Source organism: Ascidia mentula, chromosome 1, assembly GCF_947561715.1.
Source record: "Ascidia mentula chromosome 1, kaAscMent1.1, whole genome shotgun sequence".
Classification (NCBI taxonomy): domain Eukaryota; kingdom Metazoa; phylum Chordata; class Ascidiacea; order Phlebobranchia; family Ascidiidae; genus Ascidia; species Ascidia mentula.
The window spans coordinates 11,750,245-11,777,221 of NC_138566.1; the positions used below are offsets into that span (position 1 = coordinate 11,750,245).

General features: G+C 35.8%; 5 protein-coding genes across 5 annotated transcripts; 1 reads left to right on the plus strand and 4 right to left on the minus strand.

The window, feature by feature from the left end:
• Positions 1 to 1,785: 1,785 nt before the first annotated feature.
• On the minus strand, positions 1,786 to 2,532 carry LOC145897022 (NADH dehydrogenase [ubiquinone] 1 alpha subcomplex subunit 5-like). The gene is made up of 3 exons (XM_082985180.1): positions 2,365 to 2,532; positions 2,142 to 2,303; positions 1,786 to 2,002 (listed from the first exon to the last, which is right to left on the minus strand). Exons 1-3 carry the CDS (start codon positions 2,377 to 2,379, stop codon positions 1,838 to 1,840), a joined length of 342 nt encoding a protein of 113 aa, XP_082841306.1. The 5' UTR covers positions 2,380 to 2,532; the 3' UTR covers positions 1,786 to 1,837.
• On the minus strand, positions 2,415 to 3,270 carry LOC145897014 (pre-mRNA-splicing factor SPF27-like). The gene has a single exon (XM_082985170.1). The coding sequence runs from the start codon at positions 3,227 to 3,229 to the stop codon at positions 2,597 to 2,599; it is 633 nt and encodes a 210-aa protein (XP_082841296.1). The 5' UTR covers positions 3,230 to 3,270; the 3' UTR covers positions 2,415 to 2,596.
• Positions 3,271 to 7,679: 4,409 nt separating this feature from the next.
• On the minus strand, positions 7,680 to 9,516 carry LOC145910457 (NADH dehydrogenase [ubiquinone] 1 alpha subcomplex subunit 12-like). The gene is made up of 3 exons (XM_082997590.1): positions 9,230 to 9,516; positions 8,429 to 8,593; positions 7,680 to 7,940 (listed from the first exon to the last, which is right to left on the minus strand). Exons 1-3 carry the CDS (start codon positions 9,364 to 9,366, stop codon positions 7,778 to 7,780), a joined length of 465 nt encoding a protein of 154 aa, XP_082853716.1. The 5' UTR covers positions 9,367 to 9,516; the 3' UTR covers positions 7,680 to 7,777.
• Positions 9,517 to 10,546: 1,030 nt separating this feature from the next.
• Positions 10,547 to 13,652, plus strand: LOC145910447 (cytochrome P450 2U1-like). The gene is made up of 9 exons (XM_082997579.1): positions 10,547 to 10,888; positions 11,353 to 11,498; positions 11,729 to 11,831; positions 11,911 to 12,020; positions 12,081 to 12,202; positions 12,265 to 12,380; positions 12,448 to 12,592; positions 12,862 to 13,025; positions 13,094 to 13,652. Exons 1-9 carry the CDS (start codon positions 10,619 to 10,621, stop codon positions 13,409 to 13,411), a joined length of 1,494 nt encoding a protein of 497 aa, XP_082853705.1. The 5' UTR covers positions 10,547 to 10,618; the 3' UTR covers positions 13,412 to 13,652.
• A 377-nt stretch (positions 13,653 to 14,029) lies between these two features.
• On the minus strand, positions 14,030 to 25,124 carry LOC145910439 (NFX1-type zinc finger-containing protein 1-like). Its single transcript, XM_082997567.1, has 44 exons — positions 25,017 to 25,124; positions 24,730 to 24,915; positions 24,525 to 24,661; positions 24,231 to 24,378; positions 24,078 to 24,174; positions 23,846 to 23,991; positions 23,634 to 23,786; positions 23,485 to 23,576; positions 23,333 to 23,422; positions 23,166 to 23,278; positions 22,950 to 23,103; positions 22,745 to 22,879; positions 22,567 to 22,683; positions 22,291 to 22,492; positions 21,980 to 22,233; positions 21,752 to 21,898; positions 21,613 to 21,690; positions 21,446 to 21,535; positions 21,251 to 21,340; positions 21,088 to 21,195; positions 20,390 to 20,437; positions 20,230 to 20,337; positions 20,029 to 20,139; positions 19,803 to 19,974; positions 19,488 to 19,680; positions 19,248 to 19,427; positions 18,983 to 19,189; positions 18,827 to 18,926; positions 18,384 to 18,514; positions 18,232 to 18,321; positions 18,012 to 18,165; positions 17,739 to 17,929; positions 17,465 to 17,624; positions 17,232 to 17,371; positions 16,738 to 16,907; positions 16,578 to 16,668; positions 16,357 to 16,484; positions 16,120 to 16,299; positions 15,848 to 15,998; positions 15,660 to 15,789; positions 15,437 to 15,596; positions 15,254 to 15,365; positions 15,015 to 15,192; positions 14,030 to 14,937 (listed from the first exon to the last, which is right to left on the minus strand). Exons 1-44 carry the CDS (start codon positions 25,034 to 25,036, stop codon positions 14,810 to 14,812), a joined length of 5,970 nt encoding a protein of 1,989 aa, XP_082853693.1. The 5' UTR covers positions 25,037 to 25,124; the 3' UTR covers positions 14,030 to 14,809.
• Between the last annotated feature and the right edge of the window lie 1,853 nt (positions 25,125 to 26,977).

The window sequence follows — 26,977 nt, forward strand, 5'->3', positions numbered from 1 at the left end:
CATTGTACCGACTTCGTATCAACAATGGGATTGAGGTCGCAATGTTGGAGGAATTAATTGGCTGAAAATGCATTGGTTTAGATAAAAGTACTTCAGCAAAATGCGTGTAGCGCAGCGGTAACTCCCTTTTTTTGGATAAGTTTCACTTTTATACAGCGCAGAAATTGTCGAGAAAATTTACTTTTCGGCTAAGAAAAACGTCTGGAATTTAACCGCAACTAACGCTTCTGGCAGATACTTTGCATCGATGTGCGCGTTTACTGTCTCGTTAGTGGGGAAAATCGTAGCATATGAAACAATTAACGACACTGAATCAAATAATATTAAATGTCTTCTCTTATCACCAATGGTCTGTACCCAAGTCCAATCGGCCAGACTAAAAAATTCTGGTATGTCGATCTGTTTATTTGTGGAAAGAGTCGCAAATATCACAGACTAGAAGGTAACAGTAACAAAAAGATTTTTCTTGGAATTACGCGAATCCAAAATGACGTCGCGCAAGCGCAGGCGTTAGTAAAGTTTAAACAAAATATTGAAAGAATTTGAATTATGACAAGCTGAACTACCTACGATATATGCGAATTTTTATGTTTTTTTAGTTGTACGCACTGACAAAGAACATTACAAATAAACTTTTGTCCGTCATACTGTTATTTTCCGTGCAGCCACGACTTAAAGTGCATGTGACATGCAAAAATAAAACAAAACATTTTTGGCGAAAAAAGTAGCTTGATACGGCGACTGGTTTCTGAGATACAGCTGATCAAAGTCGCGTTTTTACCGCAGCGAACGAAATCCTACGAAAGCGAATTTATTGCTGCGTGACGTCATAGAAGACGTTGTGGTCGTGCGAATGCTGGCAGCAAGCCTTATGCGCAGAAATTGAATACTGTAAAACTGGTTTAGTACAGGGGACAACCAGTAAACGATTTTGATGTTAATTTGAGCTGCAGACAGATGGCCGCTGTTTTGACCTATTATGTCTTATTTAGTTGTGTATTAATAAAACAGTTACTAGGATAGGGTGTTCTTGTTGTTACAGCATTTATGATCGCTAACGTGATACATGAACTTTTGAAATAACGACAGAGACAAACCGTCAATTTAGCAAGCTCGTTATGTCCACTCATAGCAAAAGATAGAAGTAGGTTAATTGAATTTTGAGGATGGCAAAGACCGTCGAGAAAACCCGACCAAATTAGCTGATTATGCAACACAACACTGTTATTCTGTCAATAGCACCACTTATTGTCCGACGTTGCCTACGAGTTCGCGTCATAAATGATTTATTTAAATTGCCACAATCAACCATTAATGTATTTTTCGCAATACAGTTGTAACTACAAATGTTGGAATCATCAAATTAAAGTCAACACAAAGGTAAGGTTAAAGTTATGACATCACACCCAAAATGACGTCATGTAATGTCACTGAGCAAAGAAACGCACCATCCCCGTCTTATCGAAGTGCTGAGTAACGTCGTTGCTGATATAAGCTTTGGTCTTCCGATAATCAGGGACAAATAGGCCTTTGGTTTGTGACGTTACAGTGACATATTTTTGTGTGATGTAAAACCTTGTCCTGACCTATGAGGTAACGTAGTCTGTGGATGTGGATCTCCTATGTTTGAAACTATTCGATATCTACAATATAAGGCGCCTTCTCCTATGTAAACAAGAAATTATTTTTTTATGTGTCAAAGATCATTGGTCAGAGGTTGATATTAAGCGGAGTTTAGTAAACATTTGCGTAACCTTCTTTCAGTAAACCATACACCCTGAAAAATTGGTTCATCTTCAAATAATTTATTTAACAAAGTCATTTTTCAAACAAAAAATTAAGGCCAATCCCACTGGCCTTCAGGAGGTTCACTTGTTAATGGCTCCCAAGGCTTCCATCTAACAAAATTTTTTGCCAAACTCAGCTCAGATTTTGCTTGCTCAATTGCCTCCTCCAATTGCCCCGTTCCAAGCTTACCCTCCAGTTGGCTTAAATCAGGAGTCTAAACCAACAACGTTTGATCACATTAATTTCTGGCACTACGCAAAGGATCATTATTTACTTTTCTGAAAATAGGTATTTAATGTATGTAAACTTAATTATGTTGTAATTTACAAATGGAATGGAGTATAGTACTCAACTGTATTAACAGCATCTAGTCTCTGTTTTATGTTCTCCTCTGTGAATTTCCTATATCCAGCAGTAGCAGGCATCGTCCCTACAACTTTTAGTATGCTTTGATAAAGTATTTTCAATTTTTTGTGTGGGTGAGGCTCCACAGCCAGACCAACCAAGCCTGTAGTCTAAAAAAAATCAATTAAATGTATAAAATGCTTGATATTTTTTATCACAAAGGTTTCTCACCAATTTGCTTGCCATTGTGGCTTGGCTGGAAACCTACAAAACACTGGACCCTGAAATGACAGTTGTTGTGAAATTCAAAATCATGTTACAAACACGGGGTTGCTATGCAATTATTTTTTAGCACAATCATATCACAACATGCAGGCAATGTTTTTTAACTGATCCAATGTGTTTAATGCATGACTACACAATTTAAACACAAACAAATATAAAAATCCACAAAAGTAGACCACTAAGTTTGCACAGTTTTCTGTTTTCTGGCTGCAATCTGAATTTCCAGTTTGACAATTGCCTCTTCAATTTCATAGTTTTTACTGACTAAGTTCACCCAATTTGCCTCAAGATTATGAAGCCTTTCACCAGCTTGTACCTGCTGAGTTTTCCGTTGCCAGTTTATTTCTTGTATTTGCTTTTTGACATCCTGCAACTTTTTTTGAGCATCTTGCAACATCACAACCAGGTGATCATTGTAAACCCTCCATGCATTGCAGCCATGTTCCATCATTAAATCCAGATTTTCTATTCGTATTTCTTGATGTTGTAACTGGGCTTGTGAGTTTTTTACACATTCCTCCCATGAAGTAATATCATTTCTTTGTCCACTTGGAGGTGTTGGAAGTTCATATCTTTTCATACTTAAAAGTTCCATGGGTTGCCTAGCAGCTAGCCTTTCAAATTCACTTTTTATGATGTCAGTTTCAAATGCATTGATATTAGGGTTTGGCAAATATTGAAGATAGTTTCTGGTTGGTCTATAACGCCTTGTTTCTTCTTCTACCATTGATATTGCTGCTTCACGAACACCACTCTCCTCATAGCCTTTGTCAAAATATGGCAATGCATCCACAGTAACTTCACCAGCCATCACAAGTATTTGTGATGAAACTATTCCCTGAAAAAATGTTTAAACCTAAATAAACAAAATACTTTTCTGTATCAGACGGTCAATGACAATAGCAGCTGTAACAGGTGGCTAAAGTGATGATTGTTAGTCATAGAGTTCTTCTTTGAGCCTCACTTAAAGTTTATTGTCCTTGAATTTAAAGGCAAACAGCATGCAGACTGAAAAGCAAACAATCTCTTCCAACTTTCTACAAAACCCTTATGACTAACTAGCTACAAATATATTCTTACCAGGTGTCGTTTTTTCGCAACACAATAAACTTCCTTTAAACATTAGCAGTTGCCATGAAAAACATATTACATCCATTAATTAAATGTCAAGTAGAGCAAAATGACAGTGCCTGTCAGCCAGGAATGAAAACAGATTTTAAAACACACATTTAAAGCACAACCACCATTGATTTCAAGCTAGTGTTTGGGTCAAACTTTGGCCATCAGAAAGCGATTTACTGGAACAGTTATAAATCAATGCATTTGGCAATTATAATCTCCTTTCAGCAGCCTATATAATATTACTACAAAATTCAATTGCATTATTAGTTAACTTGTGATATAATTATTTTAAGTTGCAGTCATTATAGAAGACAAAAACATCATTTAGAATGGCACAACATTACAAATTCTACGACAATTGATCCTCATGGATCCAACTAGCGTTAACAATGGGTCTGACCTGACGTCACAATGCCGGTAAAGATTGGCCAAAAATGCAGATAGGTTTTCTCTGATAAAACGCATGGGTATCCATTACCGTATTTGGCGAAACAGATTTCTATTTTCTTCTAGAAAACGACCAGAGAAGCTAGTTGACAAAAAAATCACCAGTTAACAAAACTTTGAACGCGGGTTACTCGGCCAACCAATGAGGTAGCGGCATGAATATGTAGTTGATACACTGACCTTTTTAACGTTACCGCCCTGACAATGAAAATCTGAAACAAGCCCAAAACTAGCCCGATTTTAATCTAGATTAGCTGTGTTTCGAAATATGATTGTGATGTGAACTTCTACAGGTAATAACATTGATTTAGCGTGGTTACGTATTTTATTTAACGTTTGGTTTGGACCATGGCGCCACCTATCAGATTCTTTTCGAATGCAAGAAGAATAAATTTAACAATATTTTTTTCAAAAAATTCTAAAAATTTAAGGCATAAGCCAGAGTCGTAGAATATGAAAGACCATAGAAAAAAGTATATGGACTTTGTGAAAAAAATTAAAAATAAATAAATATTTTACTTTTGATTCACGGCCGTACCGTAAAAACATGTCCTATCAATTGCCGAAAATAAATTTTGTTTAAAAAAAGTCTTTTATGAATTTATCGCGTGCAATCGGTTTAAAATTAAAACTTTATTTCATTCCAAAGAAATAAAAACCTGGTTAAACACTAAAATAGGATTTCAAAATATGTTGTAGCAAAAAAATAAAATCGTTTTACGACTTTATCGACAAAACGACAATGAGGAATATCGTGAGACAAATATTGATAACACAGAAGCATATAACGCATATAAATTGTTTTGTAAAGTGTTTTAATTGTAGGCTACGATGCGAATCGATGTTACGACGGTTTAAAAGACATGATCTTAAAAAATTATGGGAAAAAAACATTTTGGTCATATGAAACTGGTTTTGGTCTTGCAGTGACATGCTGAATGGTTTTGAACAATACGAATCACTCTGCCAAATAAACAATAGTCTACAGGTGCAACAATCTACAAGAGCGACAAAAAAAATCTCCGTCGATAAATTGTTGGTGGATTAAGCGGAACAAAAATCAATGAACTGGGAAAGGATTGTATTGGTGAACAGCCTGTGAGCAGATTATTGCAGTCACTTTATCGATCACTATACATGCAATGCACAAACACCGAGAGTAATAAGATTACAACTCGCAGGTAGCATTTGTGTTGATAAATCTGTAAAGAATAAATTGCGCACAGAGGAAAAGGCATAGTTACCGGTGTTCTTTATACGTCAGATACACCCCACGGGCACCTCAGTGTTTGACCTTACTTCGTCATGGTCAGCAGACACCAAACGCGTATGTACGAAACGCCTTTACGATGGGATTCGTCTAGCGGTTGTACCTGCGTTTCAGGCAGTGTGGGTTTGTTTTATGCGTGATGAAGTCACGCTATATTAGAATTATGTAACTTTCAAAAAAATATGACTATTTGTTATTATGTAACTAACAGATGGACAGAGGAATATTTGCAGGGTCTTCATGAAGTGTTTGGTCTTAACAGGAAAACACTGATTGCAAGATATTTATCGTATAGTCAGATCCTATAGTTCCAAGACAAACATGTACAATGTTTTATCGTTAGTTCATTTTGCTCGGATGAAAGAAAATGATATGAACTGAAACAAAGCAACGATGTTAGAAAAAAGCCATTGCAGATGTTGTTGTGTGTGGAAAGGATAGTTTACGGTGAGGTTGCAACACAAAATGTTCACCAACTCGTAAGGCCAATACGAATTTTTTAAGCGCTGTCTGCCGCAGGCTATTGTCAACCTTTGTATAGAACAGAAACACAGAAAGTCAACATTTAACCTGATTAACATGCAACCGATTAAAAAATAGCACATTCGTGTGCCCTGGAAGATAGGATGGCGCTTTTTTATGTAAAACTACCTTACCTTCCGTCCAGTTGTAGAAGCATTGTATAGGCCCACGCGTGAAAAAAACAACACAAGTGTAATATATGCCTACATAAAACGAAAGATGCTAAATAATTCATGTGATTGGTTTTGCAAACCACTGCTCTCACAGCTAATGGTTAGTTCGCTCTATGAATTATTTATGAAATTTGGCATAGTGATTTTTTCCCTGACGTGGGCATCTTTAACCTTTCATATTGATTTTAGTGAGAACCGTGGTAGGTAGGGTAGGGTAACAAGATTCCTGATGCAAATGTGATGATTAACAATTGGTGCAAGTTATAACATATTTTGCAGGATACATTTGCTACAATTGTTACAAAATGCGTAAACTAATGTTGCACAGTGTTCGCAAGCGTTACAACAGCTGCGGTTCAAGCGGTGTCGGCCAAGAAGAAAAGCAATTTCCGAAGGCCTGTTTTTTACAAAAGTCTATTTCATTGAACTCAAAACCGCATAAAAGCAGTTGTGCCACAACCTGCCCGACAGACGCAAGCGAACAAGAACTAGCAATAAAAGATTACTCCGCCAGCACTGCTGAAAATAGATTGGAGAAGTCTTTCCGAGCTGGCGCTAAATTCGATGCAAATTCAAATTTTCTGCGGCATGATGACGATCAGGCGATTTTCTCCAGACAAGAAATGTTGTATGGATCTTCAGCTTTTGGTGAAAGTAACACGTTTAACAATGCTTCTGTTCAGAAAGACAAGTCAAAACTATTTAAAGAAATAATAAATTTTATCTGGGAAAATATTCTTATGTTGTTTGGAATTAGCGACAAAAACTATTTCGCGAAACACTGCAAATGCCAGATGAAAAACAAAAACAACAGAGAAAAAAAGTGTCGATGTAAACATAATTCGAAGCCTTTGTGGCGTAAATGTGTTTCAGTTGCGTTGTGTATTATGGCTGCATGTTATTTTTTTTTTAATATTCGTTGTTTTTTCGAGTAGCGCTGAATATACTGCATGGAAATAATCTTTGATCAAAAATGTTCCTCCGTTAAATATATTTTGTTCTTCGGCATCGCAACTCGTCAAATAATGTCCCTTGTCATCAGTTCCTTTTTGTAATTTATTCTTACATTTTATTACCTTAGTAAACAATAGAATTTGCGGGATCGAATCCTAACACTGACAGCGCTAACTAACGTGCAATAAGCCTTTCAAAGTTTGGAATTGTGCTGCGTCGTCGGGATTTAAGCACGTATACACCGGTTTTAATCAAACGCCCAGAAGGGGGTGTAACGTTATGCCCAACACAGATTATACTATAGTCTATTGGCTGGTTGGAAAATCGATTGATAAAAGAAAATGGCAGCAGCAACCATCAAGAATATTTTCATCCAGGAAGAGCCACTGTGAAGTATAAAAAATTTTCCCTGGCCACAAAATAAATTTTGAGTAAAAATCGTGGTGAAAACTTGAGCTCAGCCCATGATTGGTTGCTGTAAACGATAGTTTCTTTATTACACGTTTACGTTTAACAAAGTAACCTTTCATGGCACAGTGCAACGCTTAGAATATCAACCTACGATAACCGCATATTTTGAATTTTGTATGGCATTTCACACTAATGGTTATGAGATGGACTAAATAAGGGATAAATACTTCCACGAAACAGTGACCCACTTTCAAATAATAATATATGCTTTTCTTAATTGCCTACCAACTTGCCTAAAACATTCAACATGAACTTGATAACCTTAAATAAAAGGAACCAAAACAACCTGCGACCCATTGTAGACTCTATCCTTTGTATTCGAACATTGTTTTTTCAGAACATAAAGAAAACAAAATGCAAATTGTTAAGATACGAAAAAATATTAAAATCATTTTCATATTTATTCAGGTTTCCAGGTCTCAATTTTAGGTTTGGTTGTTGAGTAAGGAACATAACATTCTTTGGTTCCAGTCATGTTACGTTTGTGTTTGATAAGAAAGGGTCTAGATGTTGGGGGAACTTTTGTCGGTGGGTCGTCAGTCATGTAATGTAGCCAGCGATGCCTAAACACATGACAAAAAGTTACTCAGTGGTGCTGAGACAAATCCAACTGCTTTGAAAACATATATATAACTTTTATATTCAGTAATATGGGTAAGTTTAATCAACTATAAAATGTTTTGAACTTTATAAAATTGTAGGCTTTTCATGTTGTGTTTATGAGATCCCAAAGGAATTAAAATAGATACAATCTTATTGCTACCATTCAATAATGTGAAACTTTTAAATTGAAGTCCGCTAATTTATTAATGTCTAAAAATCGATTTCGCCAGCACAGATATTCTTAGTTTCTTATTCAAATAGAATTCATAAGATGGCTTCAAATTGAAACTTAATCTAAAAGTTTTACTTTTTTGACTACTTATCAACATAAATTGGTGTCGCTGAAAGAATGATAATGCCTAGTAGAGGGACAGATTCTGGCAAAATTATGGAACCAGTTTTATTACTACTAGTATTGTTTATGAATTACAAAATAACCAAAACTTACCATTCAGGTGTGACCTGGCTAGCATTGTAATCCCACATTTGATTCCATGTCTCTTTGTTATAATCTACCCAACGATTTCTTCCAACAAAATATCGGTTGTTTTCATAGTATTTGTTGCCCAGCTCATCTGTGCCAATGAGAGTTCCATGTTTAGGCTCATTAAACCTACAAACACAATTAATGTAATAGCTCTTTTATAGTCAATTGAACCATTTGCTTAAAATTAAAGCAGTTTTAATGCACCCAAACGCTATAAAAGTGTTTTTAGTTACAAAAAAATACGGTTTTAGACATAATATGATTGTAATTGACTAATCTGGCAGATTGGTGTAGATCAGTGGTTCGCAACCTTTTAACACTTGGGGCTCAGTAAAATTTCAAACAAGCATGTGACAAAAAAATTTACACATATATCATTGGGCCATGGGTAACGACATTAATCGAGACCAGAGGTTGAAATACAATGACACAAAAACATGAATGTAGGGATGATGTTATGCAGCAAATATGGTCAAAAATTGTTTCACCACATTGTGGGACAATAAAATGGCGGGACTTACTATCTAACAAATTTTGGATACAAGCCAGTACTCTATGCAGAGGTTATCACTTAGTTATCTATAGTTTTGTAATTTTTTATGTATGTACAAGATTTAGTCTCCCCTGACAGTTCTGCAAGGATATATTTATGTGGTGCAACTTGGTAATATCCAATATATAAATGAGAAGTTGAGTTTTCTGTCCCCTTGCAATTTTCGCTGTGCAATACCTGTATGTAACTCATAAGCAAATCGGACCCACCTTGCCCAGTGTACTAGGAAGCCTCTTATGACCGGAAAATATCCACCATCATTTGCTCGGCTATGGCGTACAGTTTTTACAACTTCTTGCCAAGGAACAACGAATTGACGGTGCAGAAGTTTCAGTAAACTTCCCATTTCTTTACGTCATCTACGTACCCAATTCAACAAAACTAAAGCACAACAAAACCAAAGTCGGCAAAATTTTTAACGAACACAACCTCGCTGATCGCTGTTTTTGTGAAGGAACGGTACAGAACCTTTCTGGCATTGTTTGAAACTAAAGTGGAAGGATAAACTATTATAATAAAAACTCTATGGAACAATACCAAGCGTGTGTTTATTTCTATCCCATGTAAAAACTGCCAAATGCAATTCCATTGGTGCGTACTTCATAATAATAAGAAGTCTACGTTATCTGACTGTATACACTACAGGGTGAAACAAAAATTAAACACAATTATTTTAACCAACCGTTTCATTTTATACATATGACTGGAGGTCATGCTTTAGCACAGAATCACTATCGCATTTTAATGAAAATTTTATGTAGGTTAGTTAAATTACCAAGATTTCGCAAAGTAATCAAGCAGGTGTTTGTGAAGCGGGTTAATCATTAGTGCCTAAAAGAAAAAAGTTTTCCCACTAGAAAATACCATCCCAGCCTGATTTCACCTCTGTTTGTGCAGTCCTCTAACTCAAATATAGTGGAAACATTCGTAACATTTCCACAACTAAAAACAACGAAGGGCACATTGCAAGGGCCTACAATATTTTTTTGTATAAGGTATAGTAATAATCAGTTAATATTTGTAACATGAAACGTTGACTAGTATAAGCTATCCCTTTTAAAGAAAACAATTGTCAGCCAATCACACCGACAGAAATTCACCACCGTCACAGATCAACGCGTTTAAAACAAATCGCTCAGACGTGACCTAAACGCTTCGTGCGGAAGCCGTCACACGATTGCTGTTGGTTACATCAGCTAAAGTTCGCAATGACGTCCCCGGCCGTCTGGCGTCATTGATTGCGTCACTTTATGATGCAAACGAACGAAAATGTCTGTGCTGGTGTATAAATGTGCTGCAAAGATGAGTTTCTTTACAAATAAATTGTGTGCTTGCCTGTAAAAGAACGAATGTTACGTCGACTTCTGAATAGCTTTCTTATATCTGCTTAAAACCTGTTTCAGCAATATTGACATGATTTAGTAAAAATGTCCTTTTTAGCTACAATCGATAAAGGAATGTCAAACTTAAAATTGAGAATGTCAGTTGTGGCATGTAAAGTAAACATGCTAATATTCAACAGGTTTCAACAGGCTTTTGCTCTTGTCAAGAGCGATATTGCATAGAATATTTGTTTAACAGTTTGACTTAAGTCCAAGATGGATGTAGAAATGTTTGTGTCATCGGCCTTGGTTACTGAAGCAGTTTTGTGCGTTGTGGTTTTTCTCTTGGCATATCACTGGTATAAAAGACCGAAGGACTTTCCACCTGGGCCACGAGGTTTACCAATTGTTGGAGTTCTTCCTTTTGTTGGAAAATACCCCGAACGTACAATTGCAAAATGGAGCAAAACTTATGGACCTATTATGTCTTTACGAATGGGTTCGGAAGACTGGGTGGTTTTAAACGATTATGAAACAATCAATGAGGTACGTTATGGGCAAGATAACATTGAGGATACTAAATATCAGCGTTGAAACATTTCGCAAATGATTAAACCATCTGAAGTGTTAGTTAAAGCACGTATACTTGATAATAAGCAAAACTTTTAAATCGGATAAAAAACAGACAACTTTTGGTAACTAATTCTCATCAAAGAAACTTTAATTCTTGTGTTAAGAACATTAATTATCCCGAAAAACTTCGGCCATGCTAGCATTTAAGGTATTGTTTCATTGCGCTGCATCAAAAAAGCGTTTTTTAATTTTTGTAACGTCCATTGAAAGCCACTTGAAACTCGATCTTTTAATACATTTTGTTTGCAATGGCATATACATAAAGCGTATACTTTGCATGAAGTTTATGTCTACGTACAGCACCAAGTCCGCGTAAGTTTTGTTCCAAACTATAGTATTTAAAACCAACGTTTTTTAATTCAGTTTTTATATTTTAGGCCTTAGTAAAAAGAAAGAACGTGTTTTCGGGTCGACCGAGAATTCCTATGCTGGAGCAAATTCATCAAAATCATGGGATTGTGTTCGTAGATGACGGTCCTTCGTGGAAATCACAGCGGAAATTCGGTTTGACAACTTTGCGTGGGTACGCGTTATCTACACCACATTTTTTCGTCACATCATTAAAAAATAATGCATAAACATTATGTTAACAAATAAGGTCAATGAAGGCTGTTGCATAACAGCCGAAACGTTGAGAAACGTAAATAAAATAAAGTTTGCCAGAAGGGCAGTATTCAGCAATAAAATATGCCTGGCAGCATCAGTAACAATTTAAATAAGGTCAATACAGTACAGCGTAACTGATGTGTTTAGATTTGGAGTTGGCAAACGCAGCATGGAAGAACGTGTGCAAGAAGAAGTTGTATATTTGTGTGATGCGATACAGACCCATGAAGGAAAGCCATTCGACATATTGGTAATATCGTCATCATATGTTGTTTATAAAGACTTGAATGCAAAGCAATAATTGGAATATTTTACATCTCGAAATACAGGTGCAACTCTCCAACGCCGTTTCAAACAACATCTGCAGCGTGATTTGCGGCAAAAGGTTTGGATACGATGACAAACTATTTGCTGAAGTTATGTACCGTTTAAACAGAGGGTAACTGCAGATAAACCAGCCTTTTTCAAATTGTTTTCAAAAACATTTGTTAATTTATAGGTTTACTGATCCTGATGCAAGTTTCGCTCTAAATTTTCTTATTTTTGCACCATTTCTTGTCCACTTTCCGCCTTTTTCTCGGCACAACAAAGAGTTAATGGATGACGTTCACTTCATCATAGGTAATTTGTTACAGAATATTTGTTTTCCTTTTCACTGACATCAGCTCTAATTAATTAAACAGGATTTTTGAAGCAAATTATATCAGAGCACAAATCTTCGTTTGACCGCGAAAATATCCGGGATTTCGTCGACGCATTTATTGATGGAATGGAAAATGGCAAAGATGAAAACTTCACAGTAAATATTGGTTGAATTTGGACCAATGAACACAAATTTAGTCTGATAACAGCATTACTCTATGTAGGAACTTCAGTTGTTGCAGTACATTCGAGACTTGTTTGTGGCCGGGACAGAAACAACCACAAGCACATTACGGTGGTCTATCCTTGCTATGATCCATTATCCAAACACACAAAAGAAACTCGATGAGGAAATTTCGAAGAATTTGGGTAGGTTTTAAGATTTTATGTCTTTGTTGTGACTTAATCTGACAGCAAGCTGTCACGTGACATGATCGGTTGTCACAGACATCCAATAAAGCTTCGAAGTATTACACTCTACAAGAAACACGATATTTATGCACCCGTTTTAGTAACATATTGGGAAACATTTTGGCTTCATGTTTTAATGTCAGAAAAGATTGTTAGCATTAGCATACAAAATCATGAAGCAAACCACCCTTTATTTGATTTTAGCGGAGATTATCGTTTTGTTACAGGACCCGATGCAATGGTAACGATGCATCATAAAGTTGACCTACCCTACACTTGCGCTTTCATGGAAGAAATTTATAGATTCCGTACCCTTGTACCGCTTAACGTTCCACACAAAACTTCTGTGGATGTAACGCTTAATGGATATTATATTCCCAAAAACACACAGGTACAATTAGTAAATACAAAGAAAAAATATCAAACAGCTTTGCCTTAACCAACACAATTTACCTTTAGATCAGTAGCAATTTATGGGCAGTCCACAACGATCCAACAGTATTCAAAAACCCTGAACAATTCCGACCAGAACGTCACCTCGATGAGAAAGGAATGTTTGTGAAGTCAAACCGAGTTATTCCGTTCTCGGTTGGACCTCGTCATTGTTTGGGGGAGCAACTGGCCAGGATGGAAGTTTTTATTTTTTTGGTTTCTTTGGTTCAAAAGTTCGAGTTCAAAGCGAACCCTGAAGATGGGGAATTACCCGATATTGATAAAGGATCGAGTGGCACAGCTTTCGTGCCACTCAAGTTCAAGGTTATCGCTTTGGAGAGATAACCAGCAGAAGCGACATTCAACGTATAGTGTGTTGCTTGTGTGACCTCATAATTTGTTACAATTTAACAGATTTGTGTTGTTTGTTGTTTTTCACGCAATCCTGGTCATTAATTGAATAAACTTTTAGCACACCAAATCCTGCTAATACAATCAAATTTGCCTTTAAATATTATGCTGTAATTACGCCAAAAATGTGAGGTTATGCTTACCAAGCGAGTGTTATTTGACTATATCTTCATGTGTTCGGACACATAGAAATTATGGCTGAATATTTGTTGTTGAGGTATTTAGGATTGTCTCAAACATTTAATTAAACAGGAATTAGAGTGTTCAAATACAAGCTAGGAACGTTGCCCCAAAGATCGATAGAAACAGGACGGTTTTTAAACACGCAGGGGCATGATTGTTAAAACGAGATATTAATATCACAAAAAATGTTTCGTCTGATAAATTTCTTTCACATGCCAAACTTTGCAACCCATCGGCTGGAAAACGCTACACAGGAAACGATGTCTTCGTCGACATACTCTGCTGCTTGATAATGGCACCAGTTTTTTTTAGATGCACCCAGTCAATATTTTGCGAACATCGTCAGTGCGCAATACAAATCAATGCGACCTGGCAAAATAAAAGCTTCAATTTTGTCAACCAAAAGTGTTGTTATTTTGCATATAACTACCAATCATGTTTGAGCACTGAGTCATTAACACATTACACTGACGATTTTATGTAGAAGTATTTTAGGTTATGTTACCAAGATGTCGACATATCGAGTACGTTAAGGCCAAATGTAAGTAACCATGTAGGTGTTTGTGCTGATGGAGTTAAACTATAATCATAGTGCCTTAAATTAACCAAAGTTAGGTTCATCACAAGAAAAACCCCATCTCATCAAAACTGCATGGGTGATTTTAAACAGAAATAAACGCGCCAATGGGTACTATGGGTTACTATTACTCTATTTTTGGGAACTTAACTCACGGTTTTACAAATCCTTAAAATATACAATATAGCCATTGAAAATGATTCGTTAAAAGTGCACAACACTAAATATTTTTGGGTTGACTGAACATGTGATTGCTTCCTATCGACAGAAAGTGTAAACGTTTCGAGCCAGCAATTTCTGACATTTCGGCTGTTTCTTCAAACGAGCAAGTTCAATTTAGAAGTTTTTAGAAGCAAAGCCTTTGTACACTGATTTTCTGGAGGAAATTGTACGATTTTCAGTTGTTTTACAGCAAGCATTTTTACTAAACAAGCAATGTATGAAAACAAAGCCAAATATTGTGGGCAGCCGTCCATATTATATTTCGTTGTAAAAGTTACAGTGTTAATAAGGGTACAATGCTAAATACTACATCAGGATTAAGGGTTTATTTACAAAGATAAAGAACTTCACTACAAAAAACGATCCTGCAAAAACTCAGCAGGAATATTCATGTTTAACGGATCGAAAGCAGGTATCGTTGCGCCGTCCATTTCACCGGCAAGTTGGTTTCCTTCATCAAGACGATGAGAGACGCCTCCTGCAACAATACATAAAACTTCCTTTACCTGGTGGACTCGTAAAGACGAAAAATTCCAGAGAACTTTGTTGACAAACCGATATTTTCTTTGCATTCTGGACATCGGCTTCGTTCTGTTGCACCACCACATTCCCCGATTGCATACACGTGACCATTCTTGCACTTGTACCAGTGACCTTTGCTCAAGCTCATCGCTGTCACAATCATGGACCGTTCCTCCTCCGAAATTCCCAACCCAGAAAACAACATGGGATTCTGAAAAGCGAAGGATATTGAATTATTCCTGGGAATAACTTACAAGTTTCCGTAACTATACCTGTATCTTAATGTCCTTCAAATACTTTTCAACTTTCTCCTGTTTATCTTGCGAGTATGGTGAGAAATCTCTGAAAAGCATTTGTTCGATCTTGTCCATTTTATCACGACCCCTGAAAGTTGGGTGCATATCAGTCAGTATGTACTACAAATGCATTTTGACTGAACAAAAATGAGCTTTTACTTAGAAATAGACGGTTTAATTTTCAGAAAGACAACGCATTGCTTCAGTCTCATTAATTCGCGCTCCAAATCGTCAGTTTCTTGATCGGAAAAATTGTTTCTTTTTTTCATCAACCAAGCAGAGATTTGTCGACAGCTTGCCTCAAATTCCTTCCATAATCCTGGAACAGCACAAAAACAAATTTAATATAAGTGGAATACTTTATTACCTTTAAGCAAATCACCTGGCGATGACGAATATGTTATATGCTGGGACTTTCGGTCATTCAGCTTATTTTGAAACTCTGCCAAACGACTTAATCCTCTAAATTTCACTTCGGCAACGTGGATATCGGTGGTAGTTTTAGATCGTTTCTAAAAAAAGGGCCGTCACGTTCCTGGCCACAGTCACTAAAATATACCCTAAACTAACCTCGTGTAATTCGTCAATGAGAATGTCATGCTCATTTTTGTAGTAACGTCCAATGTACTCATCGGTTTTGACCTCTCTTAGCATGCCAAGTCTTTTGGTACTTACATCATGTGCGTTGCCAGCAATTTTAATTTTTACTTGATTAATCGATCTGCATATGTAACAAAGTTACAGCTTAAAAAAATATAATCCAATAAATTACAAAATAAGATAACTTTTATGATATTAGTGCGATAAAAGGGAAATGATGGAGCAAACTGTTATTTACGTACTCTAGCTGCTTGTTAACAATATTTCCGTATCTCCTTGACTTTTTAATTGCAGTTTTGCATTGTGGGCATTCCTTGAGAGCAATACCCATGGAATCATTTTCTTTGTCATTGTCTTGATTTATCCATGTATCAAGTCCTTGGTAGGTAAAAATGTGATTGCAGTCCTCCAGTTGAACAAACCTTCATATATCACAGTTAAAATACATTAGTTACGCAAATACCAGCATTTTTTTATACCTAGCATCCTTTTCATCTTCATCACCAAAAAAGATCTCCGTAACTTTATCCTTATCACAAACCCGACAGAGTTTGGGGCACGGCTCCCCACACAATCCAATGCATGGATGGCCACATTCCTTTAATTCCTAGTTTAATACATGCAAAAAATTCGTCCTACTAATAAATGCTCTGTTCTATATACTTGTTCTAAGATTACCAGTTATTAAATTTATATTTACCGGACACGGTCTGTTGCACGGAGGTCTGTCACATGGTTCGGAGCATAGCTTTGTACAAGTATAATGTTGACACTTCCAACCACACTTTTCACTGTGACGACATTCTTAATAAATTATTTCAGCCAAACAGCAAAATTACGCAACTCTGTAATCTACTTACACGCATGGCTGGCACGGCTCCGAACATTTTTTCTGACACTTGCTGTGTTCACATCTCGTGGTACACTTTTTGGTACATGGCGGACAGTTTTGTGCGCAGGTCACTAGGCATGTGTGACCACATATAAGGGATCGACCACACTTTTGCTTGCATCTATCATGGATGCGACCCTAATAAATGCAATTGCAATTAATGACTAAAGCAATTTGTGACAGAAAGTTATTGTATGCAGTAAAGATCTCAAAAGGTTTTGTGAAAAAGTGGGCCTATATGGAAAAATGCAATCCCTTAGAGAAAAGGTAACCTAAAGAAAATCCGTGTAAATGTTTTTTTTTTTGATTATACGCAAAACTAAACCAGCATGTAGATAGAAACCAACTCAGCTTGTGTGTTAAAGTTTGTGAAAGATTTTAACGTTTTATTTAATGACAGAGATACCTAGAAAAAGGTGACAAAAATCAACAACGTGTACCTTGATTTATTGCAAGCTTTACCTGAAAACAAGAGACGCAAGTTCCCTTGCAATAATGTTCACATTTCAACATCACATTGCACTTTTCCTTGCAACGACTTTTATCCGGACTAGTAGACGAATGACATGGAACTTTTATTTCATGCCCACATGGAGAATCAACTGAAAACAAAGTAGCAATACATTATTGACCCATCGAATAAATTGTAAAATATATTTAAGACCCGAATAGTCAGATGTATATTAACAACTTACCCGTCACCAAAGTCATGCACTCTTTAGTACAAGGACCACCACATATCCCTGCGCACTTGTGATCGCAATCTAATATTTCGGAACATGGCATTTTACATTCAAAAGTGGCTGGATCTTGATAACATGGAACTTCTTGTTGGTGATAGCAAGTAGGTATTGTCTGCAATTTACCACGTAAGAAAATGAATAACTTACAAACAAAAAATTTTAATTACTAAACAGTTTTTGGATACGGCCATATCACACTTCACAGAACGCGTCAACAATTAAATACCTTTGACACAGGTACTTTGCAATTCCCACAAGCCTGGTGACATTGTAGGCGACACTTATGACCTTGGGGGCATTTTTTGGGGCACGGTTTTCTACATTTGTACTTTGTATGTTCCTCATCGTCTGGATGACAAGTTCGTGTGCAACGATGTCCACACTGGCGTCTAAATTCGCACGGTTTCCCACAACCACCTGTGGAAATAAGGACACATCCCAGAATCTTTAGAATCAAACCGTCAATCAAATTAAAACAAAAGTTTCAATTGACACTCACCTTCAGGGACCTTGGTAAAGTCCATAGCAACAGCAGCGTGGGTGATGTAGTCAGGATGATTTTGACATTGAAGCGGCATCGAAGTTCCGAATTGACCGTGGATTTTCAGCTTGTCCACAATGCGTCGCCACAATTCACTTTTTTTCTGGAGAATCTAAATTAGAAGAAATTTTGAATTAACAGATGATTAACTGGCGTGTAAAAACGATCGATGTTTTACCGTAAAATTTCCAATACAGAAAAGACCCATCTTGGCACGGGACAACGCAACACACACACGGTTTTCAATTTTAAGAAATCCAATGCTTTCCTGAATGTGAATAGAGAAAACCAAACTGTCTGTCAGCTATCACACAAAATATTACGATTTACCTGTTCATTGCTTCGCACAAGCGACAATAGTATGATGTCGTTTTCCTCCCCTTGAAAATTGTCTACTGCAGTTACACGAACGCCTTGGTGCAGTTTTCTTTTCATGATTCGTTTGAAAGCAAATAGTTGACCTTCAAAATTTTATGGAAAGTTTGGCGGATAAGTTATATTTGTATGATGGGTTTTGCTTTGGCCAGCACGGCCGGGCCACCTTTCGCCACATGCAACCCATCACCTCCCATCAGTGCGACTGGCTGCGATCCTACGGCAAACGGTGATTCTCCGTGAGGAAATCACATTTACATGGGCGCCTGACTCGATAATCTTTATGGTTTTATCGGTGCCCATGCCATTTTATTTCTTTGTACATTGTTCATACGCGTAGTTGCTTTTTTTTCGCGAAATAAACAAGATTTGATTTGATATGTGTTGTTTAGGTCTACCTGTATATGCAGTGAGTATCGTGATTTGTTCAGGCCTATATCCTTGGCACAGTAAGTATTGACAGAGAGCAACCATGTAGTCTGCTTCGTGTTGATTGACCTGACATTGGAGGTGAATAAAACGAACGTATTTGTACAAATAATGATGAGATGCACCTTGCTTCTACCGTCCGAAACACTTTGTTCCAGTTGTTCATGAGAAATAAAAAATACATTTTTTTGAACTCCTCTGATTTCATCATACATTTTTACACTGCTGTGATCAACCAAATCAGAATAAATGTCAATTCGAAGTAAATCGGCGATTTTCGGTCGCATTCTGTGTTGTATTCGTAACCTGGTAAACGGTGATCCGTTTTTAATCTGCAGAAGAACAAACGATTTTTGTTTAGGTCAAGCATATAATTTACAAACACTTTACCATTCGTTCAAATAACGACACATCCAGGTTGTATTTTTCAGCAAGTTCAAAAACAGTAGGAGAAGGTTTAAGTTGTTGATGGTCGCCGATTAATATGAGATGTTCAGTAGATGCGGGCATTGATGTCACAATATGAGCTTCGAGAACCTCAGCAGCCTCTTCCACTATCACAATTTTCACCTAGAATAAGCATTGAGAGTTCGTTAGATGCACGTTTATGGTTGTTGGTGGCGAACGTACCGGTAATTTGTGAATAATGTCACGGTATTTCGCCGCCCCTGTAGTAGTAATTCCAATGACATCAGCTTGTTCCAGAACTGCTTGATCCTCGAGTCTTTGTAATTCGTTCAAGGATTTGGCAATACGGTTGTATTGCACAATATGCTTGTCAACATCCTCCCTTAGTTTTTTGCGAAAATCAGCAACCCACCTCCTGTAATATAAAATGGAAATAAGTGGAATTTTTGAACTCAAAATAATCTTACGACCGTGGAAGACATTGTTATTAAACGTTTTTTTCTTGCGCTTTGTATGACCTCACAACTAAATACTTACCGATAGAGCATCCATCTTTTCTTTGGGGGCAGTTTGTGAACATCCGTTAAGTATTTCGCAGATTCGCTGGACATGGCATCAGTTTTTACAATTTCTTTCTTCAATTGCTGCTTTCTTCTTTTTTTCTCACTTTTTTGTACTTGCCACCCCTCTCCATCAGCGTCGTGATCCCCTTTTCATTTCAATATTTTTGTTTTGTGTCACAACATAAGTCTGCGCTGCTTACCTTCGATGCTATCAAAAGTTGCAGCAGATATATCTTTGATCAGAGACTTTTTTTTCTTTTCTTTTTCTTCCAAGTTGTCGTTTTGTAATGTTTTAATTGCCATGTCCTCGTCTGTAATGGTACCAAAGAAAAGTTGTTGCTTATAAAGCTTGATTACAAACACCAATATGTTTATATTTTAGCTTGAAAATATTGTTTTACCTGACATTCTTTGCTCTTGCACCAAAGCTGCTTCTTCTTCGACTTCAAGTTCCTCATTTGACTCAGATTCATTTATATCAAGATTTTGTAGTGGTGGTGCGGTGAAGTCTAAAAGAATGTTTTTGTTCTGAATGTTCCAGTTACATATTTTGATAATTACCATTTGTTGATGAATTTTTTTCCAACCACAGCTTTGGGTTTCGATTTCCTAAAAAAATATTCTTTTATTGTAGGAAATATATTATTTTTATTTTGGAAAATTAATCATTACAAAGAAAATTTATCAATGAGATTTTTGATATTAAAAGGTGTGGCGTCACTGTTTAAAGCAATATTTTTTATGTCCGACAAACTTATTTGAGACCAGAAAGCACTCAGTTGTAATATTAAATCTTTACCAAGCTTTGTTGGGATTATGGCAACACAAAATTAATATTGTGTAAGCTGTAGACAGATGGCCACTGTTTTGACCTAAAAGGTCTCAAAATTAATATGTTACACCTTTAAAAAACACAAAACAGCAATTATTTTCATTAGATAATTAATATCTACAAGCAATTCATGTCAAGGTCACAAACTTCTATGGAACTAACTTCATTGCTTCACATAGCATAACTAATTAGAGATCACATGAGGTTGTATTAAGGGGACCAAGCCTTGTGGTAGGAACCTCTCAGTTACAAAGCAAACAACAATATTCATACTTGGGCCCAGACAAAGCTAATTACCATCCTATAAATATTTCAGGGCACCCTAAGCACTTCTTATGAGTTAGTTGTTTAATCATTTACTTGCAACATACAAAGTTGTAGAGTTTTTGAAAAACTTTTATGCTGCATTGCTACACAATTTACAAACCTGTAACAAAAATTGCACAGTTAATTTCTTCTTTGTTGTACCCCAGTTCTAATAATGATTTGCTGTGTGGTTGCAATGGCATAGAACTTAATATTTCTAAAATTAGATCTGAAATGAAATTATAATTATTCATATTGAACATTTTTGCACAGATCATAGCTACCGGTTGGTGGTAAACTAGGCTGACTTGATGAATGTAAAAAGAATGCAAAGTGAGTCATCCAAGAAAGCAATGTTTGAAAATCAAATGATGCTGCAAAGCATTGTATATTTTGTTCCAAGTTAGGTTAAAAACATCCTTAACTTAACACCAAAACTTAAATACAAATTTATTTAAATATTTTACAGCATTACTTACACGTATGTATGATAGCATCATAAATTTGTTGCACATGAAACTGATTTGGAAAAATGTGTTGGAAATGATTGACAACTGCACTAAGGGTCTCTGTACATGTGTTGAAGAAAATTTATCCGTTTAAGGAAAAAGTTAGGTACAAAATTATTACATAAACACAAACATACGGAATGTAATGAATTCTTTATCCAGCTTATCTTGCTCTAAAGATATCACACCAAGCCATTCCATAAATGCTTTATTTGCTGAAACAATAGTATGAAAATAAAATAAATTAATAGAATTAGCGAAAAGTCAATAACAGACCGGGTTTTCCTGGTTGGAAATCAAATTGATTGTAAAGATGCACAGGAATGACATGTTGAATTTTTTCCAATTTAAGAAGTACTGTTGTTGATGCCTCCAAAATCTCAATACTTTTTGTCATTTTTTGGGAAAGAGATTTCATTTCATCTGCACCAAACAAATTTCCAAACTCAGTGATTGGGATAAAATGTTTATATAAATAGAAATTTTTGTGATACATTATCTTACCTCTGTAGTTCCAAACAGTTCTTCTGTTAAACTTTGTAGCAAAGTTACCACTTCTTTTGACTTTCATTAGTGTATAATTCTCAAGGTTTTTGTTTTTGCATCTTCCACCTACTCTTACAATTCCATTTTTTTGAAATTGAGCGATTCCCTCCAAAAATTGATCCAGTGCATGATTGGTGTAGCACACAACAAGTATTGGATTTTTGTGTACTTGTTGACGATGGTTACGTCTTGGTTGTTCATGGTGTGTAAAACTGTTCCCAAAAAGACTTGTTACAAAACAAAATACCATAAGAGCACAAATAACACACTTGTTTGCAAGCAATAGCTTCATGATGATTAGACCAATGTAAGTTTTGCCTGTTCCAGGTGGACCTTGAATTATTGACATTTCTCTTGTTAACGCATTGACCAAAGCTTCCTTTTGGGAGTTGTCAAGAGATAGTTCCTCGGCAGATGGCCATGAGTTTTCATTTAAAATATCAACCACACCTTTAGTTGGAGGAAGGGTGTCTTAAAGCAATAAAATCAGAATTAAAAAATACATAAACTTCAATGTTAGGATAATGTCAAAAACATGATCATACCAAATACAGCAGAAAATACAAAACTATTTTTTCCAGGATTGTTTCTGAGATACTGAGGGGGTTGCACTGTTGATTGACATCTTAAAAGGTATCTTTCAAGTGGAATGACATCAATTTCTATACATATTGCCAATAATTAAATACAAAATCCCATAATTCTGAGAAATCTCTAAATAACCTTGCAAACCGGCCAGTACATGGCGATAGGCCTCAAAGTATGCCTCAGTTTCGACCATTGTGTATTCTTGTTGCATATCAACATCAGGCACAACAAATGTTTCTCCAAACAGGGGGTCAACTTCATCTTCAAGGTCTAATATGAAAAAAAATTTTTTGTGCTAAAAAAAATTCTAACTGCTTTATGTTGAAAATAAAAATGCTACCTAATATTTCTTCATATTCAGAACTAGGATCTTTAGTGGTTTGTGCAGCACTGATCTCTATGACACTAGTACTGTGTACAAATTCAACATTGAGAAATCCAAAGCTTAGTTTCTCTGGGTCCCGCTGAGCTACAGTAGCAAATAGTAGATTGTTCTGAAACAAAATTATTAATTTTATACGTAACAAGGACATGGTATATTTTTGATAGAATTTACTTTAAATTTGTCACATGATAGACAAATCAAGTTTCCAAACATAAGGCGCTTGCTACTTTGCCATCGCACTCCACGTAATGGATTGGGATCAAAATGAATACAGTACAGCAGTCCTAGCAAACAATGAGTATAATTTTTTTTTATTGTTTCATGGCTTTTAATCTCACCTCTGGGTCCAGGAAAGGGATATTCAATCTTTACTTTATTGTACACTTTAATGTTTTGCACCCGAGTATTTTTTTTGTGCATGAGTGTATCTGCAAATGCATCATATGATTTATTACAATAATTTTCAACATATTTTGCTGTATCCACTAACCTGTAACTAAATATTCCTTAATGCCCTCACGCAAGGGTCTCACAAAATCTTCACGCAAAAGTCGATATTGAACATCCAAATAATGGTCTTGACTATCAAAAAGAGTAGTAAGTTTTGTTAATAATTCCAAATCAAAATTCCTTATTTACTTTTCATAAGCCTTTGAAACTAAGTTGGTCCTTACAAATGGATTTGTGGTTGCGTTTATATCAGACTGCCGAGGAAACACAGGGATTTTTCGAAAATCGTCTGGAGGGTTTTCTTGGTGCATTGCAGATAAAACAAGGTTTTCTTTTTCTTGTCTTGAAACACATTGGCAGGTACTTTACTAATGTGTGATGTATAAAAAATAAATACATACTGTTTCTCCTTGATATTTTTAACCGGGGTTGATTTTATTTCGTTTAGTATCTGTTGCACCTCAGTAAATACTTGATGAACAGCTTCATGTGATTGAATGTCCAATTTACCCACTGCATTTGTAATAATTAGGTTGAGCATAGAAACCTATAAAAAATACAATTACCCATTGTATGAAAGCAACTAAGTATACTATGTGCAATTGCAATTATTATTAATGTTTAAATTATTGCCTGTTTTCTTGAACTTGTTGGCATTTTGGTCATCCAGGCTTTCATCAAGTAAAGACAGTTAGCTACATGAGTTGCACCAACATCACGTCTTTGACGACTAAAAGATGTGAAACAATTAATTTTGCAATTAAACCTTGAGCTTAAACTGCTTACTTTTCATCAGAGATGCTGTGCAAAAAGGTTGCTGCCTTTTCATGAAAGTTACATTCCAAAGCATTTTTTAAAACAAAGTTCACTGATTGATTTGGAACTTCATCTTTACAAATCTTTGCCAAAACTTTGAGCAGCATTTGGGTCATACCTTCACAAAATATGCAATGTAAAATTTATTGCCTAATAGGTCAGCAAGATACTTGTTTTAGGTTGTTTAGGTTTTTTTTCTGACAAATTTCGTGATCCAGTGTGTGTGAAAATAATTTGTGTAGAAATTACAGATTAGAATTTTACCTTCTCTCAAGTCTTGTCTTAAAGTGACATAAAATCCAGATGATTCTGTTGCCAAACGGTTTGCTAAATCACTGGGTGTAATACTTTCATCATTGACCATTTCTTCCAGATATTTGTATGGGATAGGTCTTGGAGTACTTAAATGGCACATTGTGAAATTTTGAGAATCAATATACAGCTCAACAAAAAAAAAGGCACAACTCACAATTTCTCATCATTTTTTAGTGATGATTGTGCACCACTTCTATCAGGAGAATTTCTTCCAGGAGGTCTACCCCTAGATGGTCGGGGAGTTTCTAGTAACGGAGCTTCAGGATTAACTTTTGAATGATGTGGTGACCCTCTTTGTGCAGTATGGGGCTGAATGGGTTTCTTGTTCAACAAACTTCGCCTGATAATAATAGAATTATATCATAACATTTTAACATGACCAAAATAAGCTGCTTTTTATTGTAACTGATACACAAAGTTATGAAAATGATTACTAACTACCTTGGTTTGTACTTATTCATTGTTTTGCATTTGATTCATATGTTTTTACAGATAGCCTGCAATTGAAGCTCACAAAATTAGAACAACCCAACAAGCAAAAACAGAATAATTTGAAAATAGTTATATGCCATTATTTTGCCAATTTTGACTGGCATTTTTTTTGTTTTTTTGCAAACAGGATATATTTGCTAGATTAAAATACTTGGCATCTGTTTAAATCATATTTGTCATTTAAATATATCTTTAAATATTTTTAACTTAAAACCTTAAGTTCTCCAAAAAATACACAAGAAATTTATCTTTTTATTGTTGACTTGTTACTTTTGTATTCATTGTCATTTAATATTCTAAGAACTGTTTTATTCTGTGGATATTTTTTATTAATGGTGTCACATTAAAGACAAGATGGTACAAGATAACCTTCTGTTGCTAATTTTATTGAAAAGTTAATATGACTGCTGCGTTCAAAATTTTGTACAATTTTGTGAGGTATTACAACAGGCTGTCAAGTCTTTCATGGATCTGCAACTGTAACGCCTTAACGTTGGATTGAAATAAACCAGGATACAACAATGAAACAAAAATTTTAAAAAATAACAGTCAGAAATGGTATTCACAGTGTTATTAAATAATTTAATGCCAATAACATGTAACCTCAAACATGCAATAGTGCGATCAACAAAATGTTAAACAACGATAACGTTGCGGGGTGCTGCTTGAACGATAAAATTTGGTTGGTTAAAAAATTTTCAGTGATAAAGTTTTTCAGTTGCATAATTTTAGAAGTTAAGGAAACTTTATAACATCGATTACATTGGATGTTTTGGAACAAACCAATCAAATCACGTTTACGGCTACGCCATTGGTGTTTTGTTGGGTCAGTCGTTTTCCAAATTCTCAGTGTGACGCACGTACATTTATAGTGGGCAGGGGAGTCACCCGTTACTCAAAACTGATATCAACGCACGCTTGTTATGCAGATAACTTATACGGTTATTGAAAAGAAGTCAGTGCAACAGCGGCCACACACAACTGTATTTATAGTTCGAGTGACGTAACCGTTTTGACGAATGAGTAATTATGCGTTAGTCTGTTTATACAGCCATGTATTCGGCATTGTGATGATTGCATTCTATGCTACAATTCTATTCAATTTGACTCAATTCCTTTCTATTTTGATTCTAAAATACTGACACCAAACTGCAGATTTACTCATTTACTAACGTTTGTTGTCTGGGTAATAAACTTTAATTTACGTCACAACATGAAGTATATTTAAAATTGTATTGCACCTCGTTTGAAATAAAAACGAAGTTTACCCAAACCTAAGTTGTGTGACAGAACAACGCCATTTCAAACATTATTATCTTACATAAACAATTTGCTGGTAACTCGTAACATAAAATACTCGTACTCTACACACACTGCCGATAAAAAAACTAAAAAACCAAATACGTAGGGTTATATATTAGTTAATTTGCAGATCTACACAACAGTATAAACATCTTTCTATGAGCTAACTTAAGTTGCGCAACTAACTGCACACAGCTGCTGCACTGACAACACCTTTTTGTTTGAATTGAACTTTAGTTCCTCAATTCAGCGAATTGCGTCACTAGAGAGAATGGATTCGATATAGGGGAATCACCAATTTGGTAACCAGGGTATCGATCACGTGAAAATAGTGCAACTCGTCGATACAAGGAACCAAACTTTAGTATAAAAACACGAAGTTTGCGCCTAAGATGAAACCATCTTTTGTTGTGTATCTAAAACAGCTGACGTACTACTTTCCCACTCTTGTTCAAAATTGTGGTTGGGTTTAAAAAAGTTATATACATTATTTCGTTGTGTATTTTCAATGATGTGAAGAATAGTAATTCAAATTTGAATGTTAAGCCAAGCCAAACTCATTGTTTTGAACTTAAATACTTTCCAAAAAACACACATTGACAAATCAA